This window comes from Pithys albifrons, chromosome 4 (genome assembly GCF_047495875.1).
Source record: "Pithys albifrons albifrons isolate INPA30051 chromosome 4, PitAlb_v1, whole genome shotgun sequence".
NCBI classification, from domain to species: domain Eukaryota; kingdom Metazoa; phylum Chordata; class Aves; order Passeriformes; family Thamnophilidae; genus Pithys; species Pithys albifrons.
Window position 1 is genome coordinate 63,930,606 of NC_092461.1, and position 23,729 is coordinate 63,954,334.

The 23,729-nt window shown below is 42.0% G+C and overlaps 1 protein-coding gene across 1 annotated transcript; it reads left to right on the forward strand.

Moving 5' to 3' along the window:
• The first annotated feature begins 6,119 nt into the window (after positions 1–6,119).
• VCPIP1 (valosin containing protein interacting protein 1) lies at positions 6,120–22,820 on the forward strand. Its single transcript, XM_071554418.1, has 3 exons — positions 6,120–8,994; positions 14,607–14,693; positions 17,635–22,820. The coding sequence occupies exons 1-3, from the start codon at positions 6,297–6,299 to the stop codon at positions 18,504–18,506; spliced, it is 3,657 nt and encodes a 1,218-aa protein (XP_071410519.1). The 5' UTR covers positions 6,120–6,296; the 3' UTR covers positions 18,507–22,820.
• The last annotated feature ends 909 nt before the right edge of the window (positions 22,821–23,729 follow it).

The window sequence follows — 23,729 nt, forward strand, 5'->3', positions numbered from 1 at the left end:
CCAATGAGTTTATAATTCTCAAATATTTCTCAAAAGCAAAAAAGATGTAATTTTTTTTAATAGATGACACATCTTCATTGTTACTGTGAATGCTTTAAATATCAGATGCAATAAAAAGCTTCTCTGCAAAGAAATTCCTCCCCAGAAGTAGGGACCTGTTTCTTTGTTTCTGCAACTAATTGCAAAAACCTTTGTTCCTTCACTAATTTCAATACCTAGAAATCATGTCTAGAACAATGAAGTGCCGTAGAAGATTCCACTTACTGGAAGGTTTTTAGTGAACTGCAACAAATTCATGAACACAAAAACTGTAGTTTAAGACCTTTACAGATGCAGAAAGAACCACGAACCTTCTGAGCTATTGGAAAACTAGAAAGTATTGGAACATCTGTCTGTTGATGGTAAGGGTGTTTGTCTATTTTGGAAGGTGGGGCTTTTACACTCATCTTAGTAGCCAAAGGACAGGGCAGCAAACCAGTATGAAGGGTTCATTTAGTTTAAATTCGAACAGTAATAACATCTAGGTTAAAACCCTCAGGAGAAAAATCTAAGTATAGAGTAACTTTGTTTGTTTTTCTTTTTCTTCAGCCTGTTGATTCACTCTCACCATTTCAAATTTGTGTATCAGGTTCTCGTCTATGTCTTCAACTCTGAAAAATGTGGGCTCTCAACCTGTGAAATACTTCCAAATTTTAAGCATAATAGCAAGCCAGGCATCATTTCTATGTTCTCTCTGTAAGAAGTATTTGTCTTTGTCCCCCATTTATATCCTTGACTTGGGAATTCTTCTGTCCTGGAAATGGCTGTTCACTCTTCCCTGCTAAACTGGGTGTTTGCAAAGAGAATTTTGCTTGGGACCAGACAGTTAATTGAGACACTTAAATAGATCTGATTGTCATATAGATTTAAGTAAACCTTTAACAGCTGATGAGATCAGTAACTGCATACACTGTCAACATACAAATCAATGGGGCAGTGAGTCTGTAAGTTGCTCAACCTATTTTATTTTGAGGCATTTGTCTTTTAGTGTAATGGGATTGTACTATTTCCTCAGTTTGTATTTGACAGAACACTATGGAAAACAGATAAATATTCACAGTAATCGCCACTGAGGCTTCCATATAATCAGGCTAATAACACACTCTCCTTTTTTTAACAGCCCACTGCCCTAAAGATTGATTTTCTATTGACAGTTCCTGGACACTGACAGTCCTGATTAATCCACTTGGTTTGCCAGTTGTGCTGACATCAATTTGCAAAGGGATAATCAGAGTAAAAACATGTGTGGCCTTAACTTTGCAGAGGAGTTTGCATGTGAAATCAGTTTCAAATGTTTTCAAGATAGGGCCTCAGAACCAGACTTTGAGCCAAGAAATAAAAGGAAAGCGTAGGCAAAAAAGCCAAATCAGTGTAGCTTGTCTTGAATGTCAAGATTGTCCTTGCATGAGAGTCAGCTATTGAGCTGCTCTTGCTGGACAAGGCCATACCTGGACAAACACTGGAAACATTGACTTTGCAACAGCAAAGCCTTTGGGCAGGTTATTTGGAAAATGTCAATTAGTATTAGAACCTCTGCCCAGTGTTTCCCTTTTCACAAAGTTTTCCTAATGCACTCATGTTTTGCTAACACACATACCACATTTTGAGCAGCCCAAATTTGGTCTTGTATGTAGGAATGACATCAGTGTTAGCAGAGAGCATCTATTAGTGGTGTGAAATGCTGAACCTGTTGCAATGGCAGCAGTTCAAGTTCTGACTTTGTGAAAGCACTGAAGGAAAACAGTTTTTAATTTTGGATTTCATTGGGAGGCAGTAGAAGAGGGATGTGGAAGTTACTCAGTTGGATGTGTCCAGGAAAATAGTTACCAGTCCAGATTCCCAGGATTAGTCAGGTGCTGTTTTCTAACCACCACTGGCTAACTATTAATTAATCCAAAAGTTTATGAAAGCTGAAGATGCTCAGTGGTCATTCCTGTCCTACTAGAGCCCTGCTGGGCTGCACGCTGCCTCTGAGGACAAGGACATGAGGAGGCCTGTGACCAACACCCCTTTGTCACACCACAATTAGTGTGGTGGTTAGTGCTCCGGATTTTAAAAATGCCTGTTCAAATGACAGGCAAAAAAAATCATGCATTCAGCAGCAGTTTGGAAGTGAGTGCTGAACTGGTTTAACAGGAGCGATAAATACAAGAGCCCACACTACTCGAAGCTGCTCTGTGTAGTGGAGCACATGCTGTTGTTGATTCCTTGTAGATAGCTGGTACTACTAATAGTACTTACGATATCATAAGTGCTATCCAGTCGTGGTTCTACACATGCATTTTAGACACTAGCGTGTCATATGGGAACAGAAATAGGCTGCATTCACTGTGGGGTGTGATGGTATTGACATCTCCCCCTCTAGCTTGCACTTGTGTTTTCTCTCTCCTCTTTCCTGAGTGTAAAAGTAGCGAGCTTTTAGGGTCAGGTCAGGCTAAACTGCTACTCGTGCAGGCTAGGCAGGGTCAGCTCTGCCAAGGTTTCGATGATGATAACATCAGATCTTAGCTATCATTTCTTGAGGTGTAGCTGAAGGCTGAAAATAACTTTCCCTTCTTGATAAACTAGAACATCGTCTAGTTTATTGTGATCTGGTCTTTGGCACGCAGCACAAGCCTCTTGTTTCTGTTTAGCTGGAAACTTCTCACTGCTCTACCAAAGAAACAAGTCCCTCTGAGAAATAATTGCTTTGACCAGGGAATGACCCATTTTCTGAGGGTGAATGACAATGAAGAGAGGGAATAGCAGTGGGTGAAGATCAAACTGAACTTTTTATATCTTGCATCCTGAGCCTGAAAAGAATGCCTGGTATTTTGACTGGCAGTGTTTGGTTCTCATCAACAAAGTGGCACAGGTTCAGATATATCCTGTTGCTGACAATTAATCACTCTTCTGACCCATTATAAATAGATTAAACTTTGTAATGAGTGTGATCTTCGAGTACGCAATGGATGTGAAAGTAATCCTATTTTCTTGACTGTGATTTTGTCGCTTGTCAGTGAAAATAGCATGGTTCTTGCTGCAGTCCCTGGTAGGGCTCATTGCTACACTTCTGCAGGGTACCTACTAACAAGGCAGATATTGTATTTCCTGAATTTTCCTTTAAGCCCGCTTTAAGATTTAGTTACTTGCATGATCTGTAATCAGGCATATAACATAGAACTTCCTTATCCTGTTTGCCAGATACAGTGTATAAAGCTTGTAAATAAAGTTGCATTTAATTTGCATAAATTATTAGCTTGCTAGAGAATTGTGATTTTTATAAAAGATTCTGTAATGGAAGTTTATTGTTGCGGAAATTGCTTGGGCAATCAATCATGATGATAAGTCTGCGTATAACTGGAAAACTTACAAATGTCATTCATCGAAAACGTCCATGTTAATTACAGTCAAGTCAGTATCAAAGGTAGATTCTCGTATTGAATATAATTTATCAGTGAAACGAATGTAGAGAACAGAAAGGAGAAATACTTTTGACTTTACAGTCAGAGTGTTTTCATAAAAACATCTGGCTAGAGAAGTAAACAAAACATCAAAAGTTTCATCAGCTTTGAGAGTAAAAGCTAATTATTTCACCATGGTGCTCCCTATTATTTACTACAAAGTACTATTAAACAATGACAGAAGTGTTTATTTCCCATATGTGAAGAAATTGATTGCTCCAGAGGCCAGTGACGTTACTGAAAAGTTCTTTCACATTTCTTCAAAACACAGGCCGGGTCAGCACAGGATTGTCACCGGCCGATGCCCTGAATGATGCCCATTCTCAGTAGCTGCCACAGTTTCACAGAGGACAGAGGCTTCCCTATGTGCATTTTTACTGCATTCCTGCTACTTATGAAGGGAAGACTAAGGAATGAATGGGCACAGACTGCTGATTTATCCCCAAGTACAAGGCACATTGGCAGGATTATGGAGCTAGTGATGCTGCAACCTTACTGTCATACACATAAAAAAGAATTAGTAGCACGCGAGAATGAAAACCTCTCTCATAATTTTCACCTTGTCCTCTTCAAATCTACCATGTATTTTGAAAGATCGGATAAAAGATTACGCAGTGGAATGCATACATTTACACAGACACACACAGACACAGACACACACATATTTTCTATGCTTGACAAATTACTGAAACCGAAAGGGAATGAGTGTGCACAGCTCAGCTGCTGTCACTGGAAGGTGGCAGTGCTCAGTCTGTCACAGGGCCAGGCCTGGAGCCATTTTTTTCCTTAAGCCTGTGACAAAGCACAGAAACTGATTTTTTCTCAATGTGTTAATCATCTGAATCTTTTAAATTAAATGTCAGATGCATAAATTATTTGCTTGGGTTAACGAAAATGAAGCATGCCCTTTGTGTTTGAAAATACAAACATAATACATCCTCTATGATTTTTATTCTAGATCCTTTGGGTGACTATAGAAGAGGTAAGGCCTTGGCATACAAACATTAGGTATGTGTTTGGAGGAACCAGGATGATGGAGGAGGGAGGTAGTAATTTTTTTTGCCCTCGTATCTGTAGGGCTGGGTCACTCCTGTACCTGGCAGTACCTCATGAGGTGCCACCTCGTCCTCCAAAAGTTCTGCTTCTGTTTTCGTTTATTAAAGGATAAATCTCTCTCTGGAATGGCTTTCAGAGAACTTAAACCCCTTGATGCTGATGGTAACCCTCCTTGAGCTCTCCGCATGAATACGCTGCCAGCCCGCTGTAATTAACCTGGAAGTTGTGAACATTATCCCATTTCATCTTTTTCAAAAGTATAATTTCAGACGGACACTGGAGATAACGTAAGCGCCAGCTCCGTTCCCTCATTATCGCCTTACGTAGCACCAGCTGGAGGGATAACTCCTATTAACAACCTGCTCTGGCGTCTCCCCGTGCCTCGTTTTGTCGCTATCAGCGGCCGCCAGCTGGGAGACTCCTCCGCTCAGATACGGCGCCTCCCGGAGCAGCAGCCTGGCGTGGCTCCTCGGGAATCGAAACTCCGACGGGGACGGCGGGTGCGGGGGCAGATCCCGTGTGCCCGCGGGATCCCACCTGGCACGGGTGGCTGCTCCCTTTATGCCCGCGGGCATCCCCCTGGCACGGGGCGCTACTCCCTTGTGCCCGCGGGCATCCCCCTGGCACGGGCGCTGCTCGAGGGGCTGTCACACCTCCGCGCCCAAGGAGCCCTCGGGGTCCCCGCCAGGCACTCACACCGCTCTGCGGCACCGATGAGGGGCAGGCGGGGCCGACCGTCCCCGCCCCCCCCCTCCCCCGGCCCGTCCTGGCAGCCCCTTGCCCGCGGCAGCCGGTGGGGACTGCCTCCGGAGCCTGTCCGGGACAGGTGACACGGCGGGAGCCCCCGTGTTCCTGCGGGGGGAGAGGGCAGAGCGGGAGCCTGCACGTGGGTGTCACCTCAGAGCCAGCACCCGAGGGGACACAGGAGGGATGTACACTCGGGGTGTCCCCTCAGAGCCAGCACCCGAGGGGACACAGGAGGGATGTACACTCGGGGTGTCCCCTCAGAGCCAGCACCCGAGGGGACACAGGAGGGATGCACACTCGGGGTGTCCCCTCAGAGCCAGCACCCGAGGGGACACAGGAGGGATGCACACTCGGGGTGTCCCCTCAGAGCCAGCACCCGAGGGGACACAGGAGGGATGTACACGCGGGGTGTCCCCTCAGACCCAGCACCCGAGGGGACACAGGAGGGATGCACACTCGGGGTGTCCCATCAGACCCAATACCCGAGGAGACACAGGAGGGATACACACTCGGGGTGTCCCATCAGACCCGCGCTGCCGCAGGAAGCGCAACAAGCTCCGCCGACCGCCCCGCGCGGCTCTCCCGGCCCACCCGTCGCTGACTACACTTCCCATCATCCCCGGGGGTAGGCTCGCCCTCCCCCCTCCCTCCTCCGCACGGCGTCACGGGCTTTGTAGTCCTCGCGAGGGCTCCCCCCCTTCCCGGCGCCGGGCGGCAGGGGAGGGCAGGACTACCGCTCCCGGCCGCCCCCGCGGCGCCGCGCTTGCGCCGCCGGCGAGGAAGTGCGCGAGGCCGCGGCGCTGCGGGCACTGAGGCGGCCGAGGGGCGGTGAGAGCGGCGGCGCTTCCGCGTCGGGCGGGGGGCGGCGGGAGGCGGTCGGCGCTCGGGCGGCACCGGCGGCGTCTGGGGGGCGGCGGTCCTTGTTCGGCGGTCCTTGTCCGGCGCGCAGGGGATGCGCCTGTGAGGGCGGCGGAGGAGCGGGTGCGGGTGAAGCCCGGGCGGAGCGGAGCGATGTCCCAGCCCCAGCAGCCGCCGCCGCCGCCGCCGCCGTCCCCTCAACAGCAGCCGCAGCCGCCGCCTCCGGCCGCCTCCAAGAAACGGGACCGGCGCATCTTCTCGGGCACCTGCCCCGACCCCAAATGCCAGGCGCGGCTGTTCTTCCCGGCGCACGGGCCGCAGGGCAGCGGCAGCATCGAATGCACGGACTGCGGGCGGCGACACGAGCAGCGGCAGCTCCTGGCCGTGGAGGAGGTGACCGACCCCGACCTGGTGCTGCACAACCTGCTGCGGAACGCGCTGCTGGGCGTCAGCGGCGCTGGCCCGCCCCGCAGGAACACCGAGCTCGTCAAAGTCATGGGCCTCTCCAACTACCACTGCAAGCTACTGGCCCCCATCCTGGCCCGCTACGGGATGGACAAGCAGACCGGCAAAGCCAAGCTCCTCACGGAGATGAACCAGGGAGACATCTTTGACTGCTCTCTGCTGGGCGACCGCGCCTTCCTGATCGAGCCGGAGCATGTTGAAACCATTGGTTATGGGAAGGACCGCTCCGGCAGCCTCATCTACCTGCACGACACCCTGGAAGACATCAAGAAGGCCAACAACAGTCAAGAGTGCCTCATCCCTGTCCACGTGGATGGAGATGGCCACTGCCTTGTCCACGCAGTCTCGCGGGCGCTTGTCGGTAGGGAACTGTTCTGGCATGCTCTGCGGGAGAATCTAAAGAAGCATTTTGAGGAGAATCTGAGTCACTACAAGGCGCTTTTCCATGACTTTATCGATGTGGCAGAGTGGGAGGACATTATCAATGAGTGTGACCCTTTGTTTGTCCCTCCAGAAGGTGTGCCCATGGGCCTTAGGAATATTCACATCTTTGGTCTGGCCAATGTGCTTCACCGGCCTATCATCCTGTTAGACTCCTTGAGTGGAATGCGAAGTTCTGGAGATTATTCAGCAACGTTCCTCCCTGGTCTGATACCTCTGGAAAAATGCATGGGAAAAGATGGCACGTTGAACAAGCCGATCTGCATTGCGTGGAGTAGCTCAGGACGTAACCATTATATTCCTCTAGTCGGAATAAAAGGTGCTGCTTTACCTAAGCTGCCTAGGAAACTACTTCCTAAAGCCTGGGGAGTTCCTCAAGACCTCATCAAAAAGTACATTATGTTAGAGGAGGATGGTGGTTGTATTATTGGAGGAGACAGAAGTTTGCAGGATAAGTACTTGATGAGGCTGGTTGCTGCGATGGAGGAGGTTTTCATGAGTAAACATGGTATCCACCCCAGTCTTGTAGCTGATGTGCATCAGTATTTCTACAGAAGGACTGGTGTAATTGGGGTCCAGCCCGAAGAGGTCACTGCAGCTGCCAAAAAAGCAGTGATGGACAACCGCCTTCACAGGTGCCTCATCTGCGGAGCCCTCTCAGAGCATCATGTGCCCCCAGAGTGGCTGGCTCCCGGGGGGAAGCTGTACAACCTGGCAAAAAGTACCCATGGCCAGCTGAGGCCTGACAAAAATTATAGCTTTCCCCTGAACAGTTTGGTGTGTTCTTACAACCCTGCAAAGGATGTACTGGTACCAGACTATGGCCTGAGCAATTTGACTGTTTGTAACTGGTGTCATGGTAACCTAATGCGCCGCGTCAGAGAAGATGGGTCTGTTTCCTATATTGATGGAGACAGAACTAATACCAGGTCTACAGGTGGCAAATGCGGCTGTGGATTCAAGCACTACTGGGAAGGTAAAGAATATGACAATCTGCCTGAAGCTTTTCCTATTACTCTAGAGTGGGGTGGAAGAGTAGTGAGAGAGACAGTCTACTGGTTCCAGTATGAAAGTGACACATCTCTGAACAGCAACGTGTATGATGTTGCTATGAAACTTGTTACCAAGCACTTCCCTGGTGAATTTGGTAGTGAGATTCTTGTTCAGAAAGTTGTCAACACAATATTGCATCAAACTGCCAAAAAGAACCCTGATGACTATACCCCTGTAAATATTGATGGTGCTCACGCCCAAAGAGCTGATGATGTACAGCAAGGACAAGAGTCAGAGTCACAACTTCCAACCAAAATTATTTTGACTGGACAGAAGACAAAAACTTTGCACAAGGAAGAGCTGAATATGAGCAAAGCTGAAAGAACTATCCAGCAGAACATTGCAGATCAGGCTTCTGTCATGCAGAAACGGAAAAGTGAGAAATTGAAACAAGAGCATAAAGGGCAGCCCAGGGCTGCTTCTCCTGTGGCTGTTCGTGAGGGGCCATCGTCCGCGCCTGCTACACCAACAAAAGCCCCATATTCACCCACATCTGCAAAGGAAAAGAAAATTCGAATAACCACCAATGATGGGAGGCAGTCGATGCTTACCCTGAAGTGCAGCACCACCTTCGTGGAGCTACAGGAAAGCATAGCGAGAGAATTTAATATTCCTCCCTATTTGCAATGTATTCGCTATGGCTTTCCTCCAAAAGAGCTTCTGCCTCCCAAAGAAGGCATGGAAAACGAGCCTGTTCCTTTGCAGCATGGGGACAGGATTGCAATAGAGATCCTGAAGGGTAAGGAGGAGAGCAGGCAGGCAGCCTCAGTGCACTTGGCCCATGCTGGGAAGCATGAAGATGTTGCTGTGACCAGTAAAATCTCATCAAAGGATTTGCAAGAGCAAGTGGATAAGGAGATGTATTCTCTCTGCCTTCTGGCAACACTCATGGGTAAGGCTGGTTTCATGTTATCCTTTGAAATTGTATTTTTAAGTAGAAGAGAACATTTTAAAGCTGTAGGTACATATATTTTTTTCTTTTCTGTAATGATGGAGAAGGTTAGTTGATTCATTAGAAGAACATTTAACACGGTGTCAGTGACTTAAAAATGTGTATATGAGATGTATGAGATATGTGTTCTTTCTTTGCTATAACGTCCTCTTTTAAAAATTGCTGTTCAGAAGTAATTGCCTTTGCTGTCCTGTCTCTTCCCTTGTCTTTCTTGTCTCTCATTAGGTACACATCTGAAGTGTATGTGTGAGAGCTACATGCTCTCTTTTTTCTGTATCTCCTTCTGGTTTCGGGAAATAAATTCATAGGAGAGATGAGAAGGGGATGCTGAGTGTCTGCTCATTGGAAGTTTGAGGACCAAATATTCACCTAGTAGTAGGATGAAATCCTGGCATTTCTGTCCATAGGGAGTTGTATTGGTTTAAGCAAATCAACATGATATTATCCCCTTAGCTAATCTGCTAATTTTAAGTGAAGATTTGGTCTTTTTTAAAGAGCCAGGAAAGGTATTATTTCAGAATGTAAGCAGAGGAGAAACTGAAAATTTACAATCTGAATCCTAAAGGTGGACATAAGGTTCAAAAGTTATAAATTATCAGTCATATAAATGTAACTCTTAATAATTCAAGACCAAAGGACTTCTCTCAGGTGCCTGTGGTTTTTATTTTCCTTTTGAACTCTGGAGACGTGGACCTCTGTTTGTGTACTTGCTTCATCAGGTTTCACAGTTCTTGCTGCTTCCTGGCAGGAAGTAGAACAGTAATTATCATCCATTCAGCTCTATGAAACATGTTTACAGGTTGGGTTCTTTTAGTGGGAGCCTTCTCTTGCTGCAGGGACTCGGTGTGGCTGAAGCATGTGATCTTTCAGAAACGAAACAATTACGTAATCACAGAGTGGTATGTCAGAAGTTCATCAGGCAGAACTTTGATTCTTTTCCAAGCATGATTGAGTACTCCTGTGTCTCCTGCACGATAAGGTGCTGAATCACTACTCACCCCATCACACTGATGTTTACACCCAGTTCCAAAGTGCAGGAAAAAGTTAAGTTAAAAGTTGTCTTAATTTTGAAATGAAGCCTGAAAAGTGCTGTCCTGTCTGCAGGAAATACTGCTGAAAGTGTAGTTATTTGCTTAAAAAACTTTAATGTGCTTTGAAAGTGTCTTGGTTACTCCAGCATTAAAGTGTGCTATTATTTTACAGATCCATTACTTATCCATAAACTGTGAGCTGATCTTGTGTGCAAGGATCAGTTTTTGTCTTTGCCTCTCACTGCTGTTAGATTGCACCTTCAGAGCACAGGTTAGAATAGAATTTACCTCACCCTTCTCTGGCAGCATCCATTCTGCATTACTAATAGATGTAAAAGTGGCTGCAAGGGACAAACCGACCAGTTACAAACCTTATGCAGCTACTAAATAAGATGCTATTATTATATCACCATTTTTTTCACTGGCTCTTCATTCTCCTTTAAAAATATTTGTGGAAAAAATGTATTTGACTGTTTACAATTATGATTTTTCAGCAGGTTAACAAACTCTGAGAAACTTCCTAAGTCCTTGCCCTTTCTTGAGAGTCTTGGGGTAGCAGTTCCTCACGGTGGTATGTTCAGCCTTTTTGGGACCCAGAACCCTTAGTGTATCCCAATGACATTTCTGTACTGCTGAAAACTATGCTGCAAAGTTCTGAGAATCAGCTTTGCAGCTTTTTTCTGCTAAAAACATTCATGTAATACAGTCAGAATGTGTAGAGGGGAGATGCTGTTGGAGTAGCTAGTTAGGCCAGACATAACTTTCTTTTCCCCAGTGCCCCTTGTGAAAGTGTGTCTTCAAACATCCACATCTATTCATGCTGGCTGCTTAAAAGCTTTTCTTTCATACAGAGTCTCCTATAGGCTGAAACACTTCTTTTGTATTTCAGTTACTAAGATTTTTATTTTCTGGTCTCTGCAGTTAACTTATTAGAATTTTAGATCGTGGTCTTTAATTTTTTCTGTATATAATTTAAAAATAAGCCTTGGGAAATTAGATACTCTGGTTTCTCGACCACTTACCATATTATGCATGATTTTTTGTAAATCTTTTTGTTTAGCTCAAGATACAGAATTCTATAGGGAAAAGGCTAAAGGAATTGTAATTTTACATTAACATATTTAAAGTGTTATATTTTAAAAGAGATTTAATTATGTCCATACAGAAGCACTATGGATATGTGTAAGCCAAGCGTGATGAGTCTGTTTTGATCACTTTGTTATTCATCAGTGCACAAAAATCAAAATAGCCAGGTTTAAATGAAATGTGTTGATACCAGGTTTTTCTTGGAATTTAACAGCTTGTTTTTAAGACAGCTTGTTCTTAAAACCTATGTTTATCAGCTGAGTTTTTGATTTGTTTTGCACTTCTGTGTGTTCTCTCTGCTGTATGAAGTAACAGGCTTGGGCTTACAGCAGGTGCATAGAAACCTACACCAGCAAAAGAGGCACATTTGTGGGTAGTATAGTTTTGATTTGTTGTCAGCCTTATTGTTCTGGAATTGAGGTCTGGTCTGAGGAAGGGTGTCCTGAAGTAGGAACGGTGCAGAGAACACAATCTCTCTGATAAATGCAGTGTCTTGAGGGAGTTTTCAATCTAAGTAAATGATCATCCAAATTAACTTGTGACTATAAACCTCTCACTGCCATGGCAAGTAAAAGCAAAACAAATGATAAAATGCAACTACAACAAAAATGTGCAAATCTCAAATGTAGTTGTTGAGTCACACATGCTTGTTCCTTTGATATGGGAAAGTCCGGTTGTAATTGTGGGGATTTTTGGCCTTCCAATGGGAGATCTCTGTCAAAACAGCGTTGTTAGTTTGTATTTCTTTCAGTGGCTGGTGCTTTTGTTTTGTGAGCTCTGCTCTCCATGCTTTCCTGCATGTAGTCCTTGTTAGTGTTGCATAAAAGGCTGACTAAACAGTGGTGTTTCCCTTGTGCAAAGCTTGAAAAATCAGGCTCACAGCAAACAGGGAATATTAATATTTCCTTGGAAAATGTCACTAGTGTCAAAAACTGGGCTTCTTCTAAAAGCCTGGTGGTTGTCCTGTGGAAGGAAAGGGAGCCCTTCAAATAATAATTAATTGCTCCATGCAGCAAAAAGGAGTCCTTAGCATGGGGTCAGCCACGGTTTGGCTGTGGCCTCTAGGCCTGGGTGTACTGACAGTCACATTCTGTTACTTACCAGGGCAGTGGTTATTTTGATTCCTCCGGGCAGTGTTTAAACCATCAGGAAGTCTTGGAAGAGCCGTGATGCTCTGGAGCCATTGTGTATAGGGATGTGCATTTCAGGTGGTAAAGGAGAATAAAGGTGCTGGTAGCAGAGACCCAAAACCTCCTTCTTCAGTAGATACTGAGGGGCTGGAGCGGGTCCAGAGAAGAGCAACAAGGCTGGAGAAGGGACTGGAGCACAAGACCCTATGGGGAGAGGCTGAGGGAGCTGGGGGTGTTTAGCCTGGAGAACAGGAGGCTCAGAGGTGACCTCAGCACTGTCTAGAACTACCTGAAGGGCAGTTCTAGCCAGGTGGGGGTTGGTCTCTTCTCCCAGGCACTCAGCAATAGGACAAGGGGGCACGATGGGCTCAAGCTCTGCCAGGGGAAATTTAAGTTGGAGATCAGAAAAAAATTCTTTCCAGAGAGAGTAATCAGGCATTGGAATGGGCTGCCCAGAGAGGTGGTGGATTCACTATCCCTGGAGGTTTTTAAACTGAGATTGGATGTGGCACTGAGTGCCATGATCTGGTAAATGGACTGGAGTTGGACCAAGGGTTGGACTTGATGATCTCAGAGGTCTTTTCCAACCCAATCTATGATTCTATGATTCATGGGAAATAAGGAAGAAGAGTAGTTGGTTTATTACCTGGATGTTCTTGCTAGGAAGGGAAGGCCAAATTTGTGACCTTGGTGTGCAAATGAATGCAGTGAGCCTGAGCATGTATGGTTTGAGGGAACACATTCAAAATGAATCAGATTATTTAGGCCTCTTGTCTTTAAAGTGTCTAAAGACAGAATATGATGAATGGGCACTGTACCTTTGGAGAGAGAGTGGGGACCTGAATAATGCCTGAAAAGGGGAGATGAGCAGCATGGTGGAGAAGGATGGGCAGGGAGGCATTCGGAGTCCCAGGCCTGCCATGCCTGTCACGGAATGGAAGCAACAGCTGGAGAGTGGCTTGAAGAGTTTCAAAGTGTAATGTAACAGATAATGCTGCTGTCACAGGGGTAGAACATTTTCTCACCTGAGGCAGGTGAGACAGGAGAGTAGTCACAGTTACCTTGTGGGATATGCAGTAAAGAAATACAAGGAGCAATTTAGATGTGCCATATATTCAGTATGTGGAAGCTATTAAAAATAGCTTTTTACTTTTGTTTTGCTTATAACAGCAAGCAGAGAGATGTTGCTGGCTAATATTTTGCAGCCTCACACATTCCAGCTATCTCTATTCTAAGCAATTAGTACATCCACATACCTTTAGTTGAAGATTTACATTCTCCAATCTCAATAGAAATTTGAGAGATGTGGTTATTGAGATTTCATTGCCTAAAGAAGCAGACAAGTTCTATTTAAAATATCTCAATATGTTACCTAAATGTTTGATGTAAAGTGGGAAAAGCAATTCTTTTCTGAAAATGTGTATGCAGAGTAGTTGCTTATCCATGAGGAGAATGGAATTTATCAGTACTTTCTGGATCCGCTACTTTGGCAGCTGCATCCATCACATGTCACTTCTCTGAAGCAGGTGAGTGATGAGCAAAACAGGGAAATGGGTATAGGCAAAAATGCAGGTCTGAACTGACTGAGCAGGTGCTGTTGGATCACCAATACTCTGTCATTGGAACTCAGTTTTTCTCTTCTTTATATTCTTTTCCTTTGTAGTCTACGTTTGTTGCTTTTCTTCTTAAAGTTGTCACATTTCAATGCCACTTTTGGCATCTTTGAAAAATGCCAGTTCACAGGACTGCTGGAGCCTCCTTGTTGATATTTGGTTTCTAACTCTCAAGGAGAGCAAGATGCAGGCACAGCTTCCGTGCAGCTGCACGTGTGAATGTTTGTGTCTCAGCTGCACGTAAAATCTGCTCTATGGCAACTGTGAAATTAATTTTTGGAAAGGTGTAGGGATACAAAATTAAGGTTTTAATGAGCAAGGATATGTGCTTGAATTTTGAAAGTGTGTTAGTAATTTCTTAGTTTAATGTTGAAAGCATGGATAGGAAAGGAAGGGAAACTGGTGTTCAGGACCTTGCAGAGAACCAAGAGCTGCAGCTTGGATAAAATCAAATTTTGGAGCCTTTGTACTAGAACATGTGGGATATTTGACTGCAGGCAGTGGTATATTTTTCTGAAAGTTTCGTAGTGTCCTGGGCTCCTGTTCTGTGAATTTCAATAAAAATTCAAATTCTTAATTGCATAGAAGAAAGTGAGGACTCAGCTTTGATTCAAGGAGTTACATTTTCGGCCATTGTCTGTAATATTAAAATACAACTATTTACTTCTAATGATTGTGTTTGATTTTTACAGGAGAAGATGTTTGGTCTTATGCAAAGGGGCTTCCTCAGTTGTTTCAACAGGGTGGAGTGTTCTACAGCATAATGAAGAAAACAACAGGTATTTTTAGGGTTTTTTTATCTCTTCATTCCTCTGTTTCCAAATCATGAAAACTGTTAATTGGTATTGAGTCACATGTAAGCATAAATATATTTTTATTTTATTTTGTTAGTCTGGTACATTTTCATTCTTATAATACTGCAGAACTCCTTATGCTCCCTCAGACAAGCTAAGACTAGGCAATCTAAGCTTACTTCATTGAACTTAAACCTCTTATTTTCTGACATTTCCTGAATTGTTCAAGCAGCTTTTTTTATGACAAAATGACCAACATAAGTCAACTGTTTCCCCTGTAAAGATCAAACAAAAGAGAAAATCATAGCACCTGTTGCTGTTATATTTTAAAACACTTACTGGATAAGGAGTTTATTTTTCTAGTGTGCTTCTTAGTAGAGATTCTATATGGAATGCTGCAAGTTGTAAATTTAAACGGTTGGTTCCATTTGTCTTTCGTATTCCTGCAGCTGCTGTTCAAAAGCAGAACTGTCCATCCCCCTCTTGTGTTGGTCAGTGTCGCATCTTGGATTCTGTGCACAGTAACCAAGCAAGGAGTTAGAGTAGATATGATTTTTAGGTGGCTTTACGAATACTACCTACAAAGAATTGCATCTGTTTCTTCAGAGAGAAAAAAGTACCAATCAATTACCTTCTCTCCTTTAAAGTTAATTTTTTTTTGTTGAAATCTTTACATTCATACTTTAGCTCTTGTGGTTTCATCTATTATAATGATTCTTTTGCGTCTTTCTTACTGCTTGATCTGTTCTTTGGCAGTTCTTTCAATCTTAACTTTATCTTATTTATTTCTGGAAACAGATAGTTTACTATGTAATTTCTGTTCTTTTTGCAGTATTTAAAATGAGTGGTATATTCAATGCCCACTATCTCTCACTGAATTATTAGTCTGGATAATAGAATTAGTGTGCAAATGATTATAGCAGATGTGTTTCCTTTTAGTTTTTCTTTTGTTATGCTTATAAAGACTGGTGTAATGTTTGTGGCCAGAGAATCAGCTTATACGGTGCCCACTGGAAAGGGCATGTTTTGACTAATTAATGACTAGCCAGAGTTGAGAACTTGAAATACATTTTAACCCAGCTGGTCATTAACTTACAGAAAATGTCTGACTTACAAGTAATTTTTGCCACCTGACAGGGTAAGAAATAAGGCTGTGTGATATGATGGTCTGCATTTGGCCATTGTTGCATTTCTACACATGCAGGTGTTTTACACTACCATGGTAGGCAGAATTACCATTTCAGCATTAACACACTAATACAACAATTCCAGTCTGCAACAGCCTTTCCACTTAAAGAAGCTCCTTACCTATTTGTAGTATTTTAGTTAATGTAATAATGCAGCTGTTATACTGGACCTTTGGAACAAAGCTTTCTGCCAAGTGTGGGTACTGTTAATCAATGGACATTTGATCTAATAGATATTGTTTAAGATCTTACTTTGAGATTTCAAAATTGCAGTTTCAAAGGCAGTTTTGATCTATCACAGGAATTGTTACAGCTCCCACTTTTGCAAATGAAAGTTGAACTGTAGATTATGGACTTAAAATATGTTTTTCAGGCTAAGTTAGACAGGCTAAGTTTGAGGTTAAATGTTATTCTGTGTTTTGGCTGTTTTGTTACGGACTCCCCTGAATATGTAAAGAAGGAGCTACATGTCTGAAGCTCTTGAAATAAAACCTGATTTGTATATTCTCTGCTACTGTGCAAGTGTGAATCAGAAGCTGTGGAGGATGAGTGAGGTTGGTCTGTTGGTTCATCAGTATGAAAACAGTTTAATAACATCTCAAATTATTTCACTGATGCTCAGAACACTCATTTTGAGTGCATTGTATTTGATAACACAGAAACAGAATTTACTTGTTGTGTTTCTTCCCTTCTAAATAATTTCTGGTGGTTTTATTCAAGAATTTTAAGAATATGAGGAAAAATCCCAATAATTTGCCTATTTCTGGCACCTTTTAAACAGTGTTGTTTTCGTGGTAGCTCTCCTTGCATAGCTGATGGAACTAAAGTGAAGAGAGTGGTTGTAGCCAAGTTTTCAGTTGCAGATAGCTTTTAACTCACAGGAAGCCATCACTGAAGTGATTCCTTACTGCTGTTACCACAGCCTGTATGGGACAGAGTTGAAAGAGTTATTTTGTGGTTTATGATGATAAACTGTTAAAAACAGATTGTTGTCCATTTTTGACACATAGAAGCTTCAGAACCTAAAATTGTCTAGTGAACTTTCTGGTCCAATTTTAAGTGGGAAAATGAAACAAACAGCAGATCAAAAATATTATGTCTTATGTTTGTTTTGTAAAGGTTAATAGTTATAATCTCCAGGACTACTAAACACAGTAAGCTTGAGACATGCTTGTTTATCTGAGAAGACAACAAAATAGCAAATTTGAAATCCCTCAGGTTTAGTAACTGTTATACACACTGAAATCCTACTACAGTTCTGACTAGTGTGGAAGTGGTCTTAAATAGTCCTTCTCCAGATAGTGTTTTGGAATGTGCTCCTTGGCAGTTTTCTGGTTTTGATTTTTGTTTGTTTGGTTTTGTCTAGGTCTGAGGTGGGAATGTGGGTTGGTGGTGGTGATGGGGTTTGGCTTGGTTTATGCTCCTGCAGGCATACACTGTTTCTTTAACTTGTGTTGTGTTACATCTGCATGTCGCAGTGAGGTGGTTGTTTTATCTGGTAATACGGCAGCATTATCTCTTCATTGGAGTCATCACAGAAAGCAGCAGCAGCACCTTAGCAGTGTGCTGTGGTTGCTGTCATGTGGTATGAAAGCCTAATTTTTTCTTCCACAGTAGTAACTTTCAATGTTTGTTTTTACATACTTAAATGCAGTAAATTTAAATACAATAATTACTGTGTGATCAGAGCATGCCTTAAAGTATGTTAACACTTTGAATAATGTTTTCTATCTTTATAGGTTTGGCTGATGGCAAGCACTGCACTTTTCCACATTTGCCTGGTAAAAACTTTGTGTACAATGCAGCAGAAGACAGATTAGAGCTGTGTGTCGACGCTGCTGGGCACTTCCCAATTGGTCCTGATGTTGAAGAGCTGGTTAAAGAGGCCTTAAGTCAAGTGCGAGCTGAAGCTACTTCAAGGAGCAGGGAAGCAAGTCCTTCTCACGGAATGCTGAAGCTGGGTAGTGGTGGAGTAGTGAAAAAGAAGTCTGAACAACTACATAACATAACTGCATTTCAAGGAAAGGGCCATTCCCTAGGAACTGCATCTAGTAGTCAACAACAAGATCAAAGAGCCAGGGAAACACCACTTTTAAGAAAGCATAGCACAGAAACAGACTTCAGTCCTTCTGCTAAAATTGAGCCTTCTGTATTCCCAGCTGCTTCTGGTAACAGTGAGCTTATCCGAATTGCTCCGGGAGTTGTGACAATGAGAGACAGCAGGCAGCTTGACCCCACTTTGATTGAGGCACAGAGAAAAAAGTTGCAGGAAATGGTCTCTTCTATTCAGGCTTCAATGGATAGACATTTGCGGGATCAGAATACAGAGCAGTCAGCACCAGTTGATGTATCTCAAAGGAAAGTAGAGGCAGTGAGTTCAACTGCTAAAACTGGGAGCTTTCAGGCTGGCTTAACCGAGTCATTTTCTGCACCAGGTGGCACTGAACACTTGAATACTGAATCAACTGATGGTAACGTGGTGAATTCTGTGGGAACAACATTCCCTGCAAGGTCTAAAGCACAAAAGGGAAATTCTGTTGAGGAGCTTGAGGAGATGGATAGTCAAGATGCAGGAGTCACTAATGCAACTGAGCCAATGGATCACTCTTGATAGGTTAAAATCTAATAAGGGTAGAAGAAATTACTGTTCAAATGTAATGTTTATTGGCTGGGCCACACAAAGTGAGTAGTTATTAAATCTTGTATGTATGTCAAAGATTATATCATCTTATTCAGTGCATGATAAGCGTGTGATTGGCAATAGCTTTCAATATTATCATACTGCTGCCCAGGCTGGCTCTGTTACCTGTAAATTAGTTATTAGGAAATGCACTGAGATGAATATCTGCTGTAAATGTGGGTTCTTGAAAATTCTTTGTAATTTTTAGTTCCTTAAAGTCTTAAAATTTAAGCCCATACAAGGTTCTTACCATGCTAGTTTAGGGTTGCTGGAAAGACTAGACCAGGCAAAACTAAAAAACATGAGAAACTTAATTCTGTCCCAGGTACTTAATTCCAGTAAAAAACGGGCTATAAACATAAGGTGTACATAAATTTCAAAAAGCAACTGTAACTAAACTTCTGCTGAATTTAAAAATGTAGCATATACAGTACTTCTAGTTGTGCTGGCACTTCCTCCGATTTAATAACTTTTTAATACATACCTCTCAGAAATCTTGGAATGAGTGTAACTTTAGTAATTTCTCCATATTGTCAGTTAAGAAAGTTGGTAAAAAGGCTGCTTAGCATATGATGATGATAAAGTGAATGTGGTTATGCCTGGCTGTCTGAGCCAACACAACCATTTTGGTTCTCTGTTAGTAAATGATAGCACATCTTTATTTCCTCCCAAATACTGAGCTAGTCAGGTGTCATGCAACTTTAAAGACAATTACCAGAGAGAAGTTGGCAATTGCAAGAAACAACAAGTGTTCAGTGGCAAATCCATTTCTTTTTAAAAGACTTTGATTGCTAGCATTGGTTAGAAATGGCAAAAATTAACAGCTGTCCTCTTAAGAGCAAATTAACAATTTATTGGAAGGAAATGACTCTAACATACATTATCCTAAAGTGTTTGGGGATAATTGAGCTTTTAGAAGCTCGCTGTTTACTCTGTGGGAACAAGGAATACACGCTGTTTCAGTGTCCATAAAGACTACCCACCTCCCTTAGCCTCACTTCAGTTTGTGATGCAGATTTCCCTGCATCAGTGATAATTAAAGCTGGTATCCACTTAAGTAATGTGTTCATCAGACCTGTAGTGCTAGTTTTTAATAAGCAGCCATTGTGCTTGCTCCCCAAGGATGGAATGTGTTTCTGATACTGCACTTTGCTTCGTGTCTTCATAGTCATATTTAAATGCACTATTGTTGCTTCCTCTCATGGTAAAATAACATTGAATGGGTGAAAGACGTTAAATACAGCTTCAAATTAATTAAGAGCATTTAAATACCGAAGTCTCTGTTCGTGCACATGTGGGTTTTTACCAGTTCACAAATGTGGTTTGTGTTGTATATGTTTGTATTCAGAAAAGTCTCCTCACTTTTTACATTTCTAATAACTTAAACAGTTCTAAGCATTATAAAATGTCCCATGAGGAAGGATTTATTTTTGTATGTAGAACTGAAATGAAGCAAGTCACTTAAAGAATAGCCCCTCTCTTTTGTCAAATGAAATTAAAATGCCTCTGTTGGTTAACTTCCTATGTAGATGGAATAAATATTATTTAGTACACTACTTAGAAGGAAAAATTAAGAAACACCTTTTTCACAAGTAAATGAAAAATGTTAAGATCTCAAATTGCTATCTGGTAAGTTAGCAATTTGAAAGCTTGGAATGTGTGAAGTATTTGGCTCACCAGAACTGACCTTGCTGATGCACTGATTAACTGGCAGGGCTTATTCAGTGAGAAACAGGATGCACATGCAGCAGCTGGAAGCCTGCCATGACTTCTGAAAACATTTAGTCTCCCATGAATCAGTCTAGCTGGCTGAAGGCTACATCTATATAGAAAATGTTGAGCAAAAGCTTGTGCTTTGTTACAGTGTGAGGTTTGGAAAAGTATAGCAGCGCATGTTCCTGGGAAGAAGTTTAAATCAGGAGAGGTTGAGAGGGGGGAATCTTCTGGATCTCTTGCAGTTTAGACCAGGTAAGCATCACTTTGACAGTTTAAACTTTTTGTTTAGAAAAGCAAGTCTTCCTTAGCTGAAAAAAACTATGAACAGTGTACATGAGAGAATTTTAAGTTTGAAATTAATTGAAATACTTACTGCACATCATCCTTAGTTCAAGGAAAAATACTTACTTCTTTCATGCCTTTCTGGTAAAACTACAGAAGTTTGTGTGCCTTTTACTGTGTAAAGAGGAAGGGTTGGTTTAGTTTTGACACACTTCCCATTTCAGCAGTAATTTGACATTTTCCTTCTTAACTAAAAAGAAATAGAAACAGATAATAGCTCTCTTTTACTCACCCTTAGTGTCATCTTGGGCCCACTCAAGTCATGTAGATCAGAACCCTCCACTTCCTAAAACAAGATGGTCTCAAAGGAATGGTGAAATGGTGTCAAATCACAGGACCCACTGGTGTGACTTCCTCTGGTGTAAAGCAGGATTATGCATATTTCTTTGCAGTGTTCTATTTCATGTAGCTTTCTCATGCATTTAATATCGGTGGTTTGAGAAAGATGGCTTTTGATACTCTGAAGTGAAGCTGAACTTCATCTACATGCCGGTGAGATGTGTGACTGTACTGGAGAAGTGAAATAAAGAACACCAAAGTGCAAGTTGGAACATTTGTTTCATTTGGTTGTTGGCAGTGGGTGCAAATATAAGTTGAGACATATCTGCGTGCCTGTCTTGGGAGCACCGGTGTGCCCGTTAGACACCCCTGTTAGTCAGGAAAGTGGCAATGGAGTACAAGGGTAGGGAAGACACTGGCTCATGTGGATTTGAAGACGTGTCAGTAGGACTTCTCCAATGTCAAGAAGGGTGTCCTTTTTTCAAAAAATAAAAGCAACCAACCCAAATCCCTGCTACCAAAATGCCTGTGAAAAGAGGCAGTGGTTCTAAATTATTTTTGAATACTCACCTTGATTATTTTCTTGTCTAAAGGCCAGCCATCTTCTACACTGTGTCTTTGGTCAAAGAAAACACGTTATTTGAAAATCCTAAACTTTACTGTGGCTTAGTATGTATAACCTAAAGGAAAGATGATTACTGAAAATATGGGCCTCATACAAAGGTAAAAAGGGGTTTGATCTAGACTGCTGATGAGAATATGGGTAACCTCAGGAGAAGAGATCAGTTTTCCAGGAGAATGCAAGACTTCTACTGCTTCAAATGGCTGGCTGCTTAGTAAGGTTGACTTTTTGGCAGTGCTGTTTCTCTATTTTTTTTCCAAATGAAATCAAAGAAGTATATTTGGGCTGTCTTCCCTGTTGTAGTCACAAAACAGCAATGGGTGTTGTTGGCTTTGTGTCTGTATAGTTCAGTAATCTTGTGCTGGCTACAAAATATGAGCCCGACAGTGCCTCCCACAGGAGGCTCCAGCAGCATCTGTGGGGCAGAGCGCCCCAGGGCTGTATGCTAACTGCCCTCTGCAGCAGGCAGACTTCCAAGACCAAAATACTTCCTTTGCAGCCTTTCATAAAGTAGAATCTGTGGTCACTGTCACAAGGTTAGCAAGAGTTGCTTGCTGCTTTTTCAGTGCACTGAAAATGCCAGGTAATAAAATTCATAGTATGCTTACAGTTGGGAGAGCGATGCTTTTTCTGAATTGTATGGAAAATGAATGATTTAAGAAGATGCCGTTGTCATCCCTACATTTGTTTGGCTCCCATTTTCAAAAATCAGAATCTATATGCTTTTGTAAAATAATATGAAGTTGACCCTTTTGTTAACCACAACAGTGAGTTGTTTTTTTGTTTTGCTTGTGGGTATCAGTTTGGCTTCTTGAAGAAGTTGCTTAAGATCTTTAGAATGCAGGATTCCCTCTGAGCCCTTATGCCTGTGGTTGAGCAATAAAAGGTTGAAACAAGAGTAGTATTTTCAGAATTATTTTACATTTAATGAGAATTATTGCCAAGAAATGAAAGAGTGCACTTTTAGGAGGGAACGCTATTTAAAATGTATAAATAGGAATTAAAATAGTGTATATATTTAGAAAAAAAAACTTTTTAAAAAGTAAGTGCTTTACATGTTGAATTAAAAATAAATTAGCATAGAAGCTATACCATCTTCACAGTACTGGCTGTTATTCAGCAAGGTTTGGTTTGTTTTATTTGTGATTACTGTACTAATTATATTTGATTTTTTTATCTGTAATGTAACAATAGTGTATTATAATAGTATATAGTGTACTATACTACACTGTACAGTATTTGGAATTTTCTTTGATTGCTATATTAAAACTATAAGTTAAAACATCTGTTTTGGTTTTATAAGGTGCAACTTGTATCTAGCCCTTCACACATCAGCTTGTTTACTTACCACTGATTTGGCTACAAAATGAGTGAATTGAAAATGTTAACTCAGTCCTGCATTCTGCATATAAGTTGTGTTATACTTGCATACATGGATACTCATACAGAAGTTGAAAAACTGGTACAACTCTTAGAAAAGTAAAATGTGGTGTTATCCATTTTCTTTTAGTAATGATACTGTTTAAAAGGAACTTTTTGGAAAGGAAAGCTTTTTAAGGAAAAGTGGATTTTTTGACCTTGTACCTGTTCTGAATATTTCTTTAAACACATAGGGCCTTTTAATTTGAGAGATTTCTAAACAATGTATGTTTTTCACATATTTGAGACCAGAATCGAAGATGTTCTTTTCCAAAGTTATCACCAAGAGGATGTAGAAAAATGCTGACCAAGTCAAATATGATATTTAAGTTACCTTGCAATCTGTGATTTGAAACATTGGTCAAAATGTATTCAAAGCAAAATTTTAATGTGTGCATGTAATATTCAAGTATGAATAGTATCATTTAGGAGAACTAGACTTTTGAAAATTTGGCAATACTCAAAGATGAACATATTGACAACTACTTAAATTATTTCTGTGCTTTTCCCACTAGCTACATGTGGTACTTTGTTTCAAAAATTTGCTTTAATCAAAACTTTTGAGCCTAAAAAGAAGCCATAAAATCCAGTGTTACATCTTTCTGTATTTACTGAAAGGCTCTAATTCCAAGTGTGCTAACATTAAGCCATTCTTCAGAATAATGGGTGTAAATACCCAGAGTTAATTTTGATTGCATGTCAGATACGAAGAATTGAAAGTTATCCTTTGCAAGATTTGTATATCAAAAGCTTAATATCAAAAGCTTAAATACTTA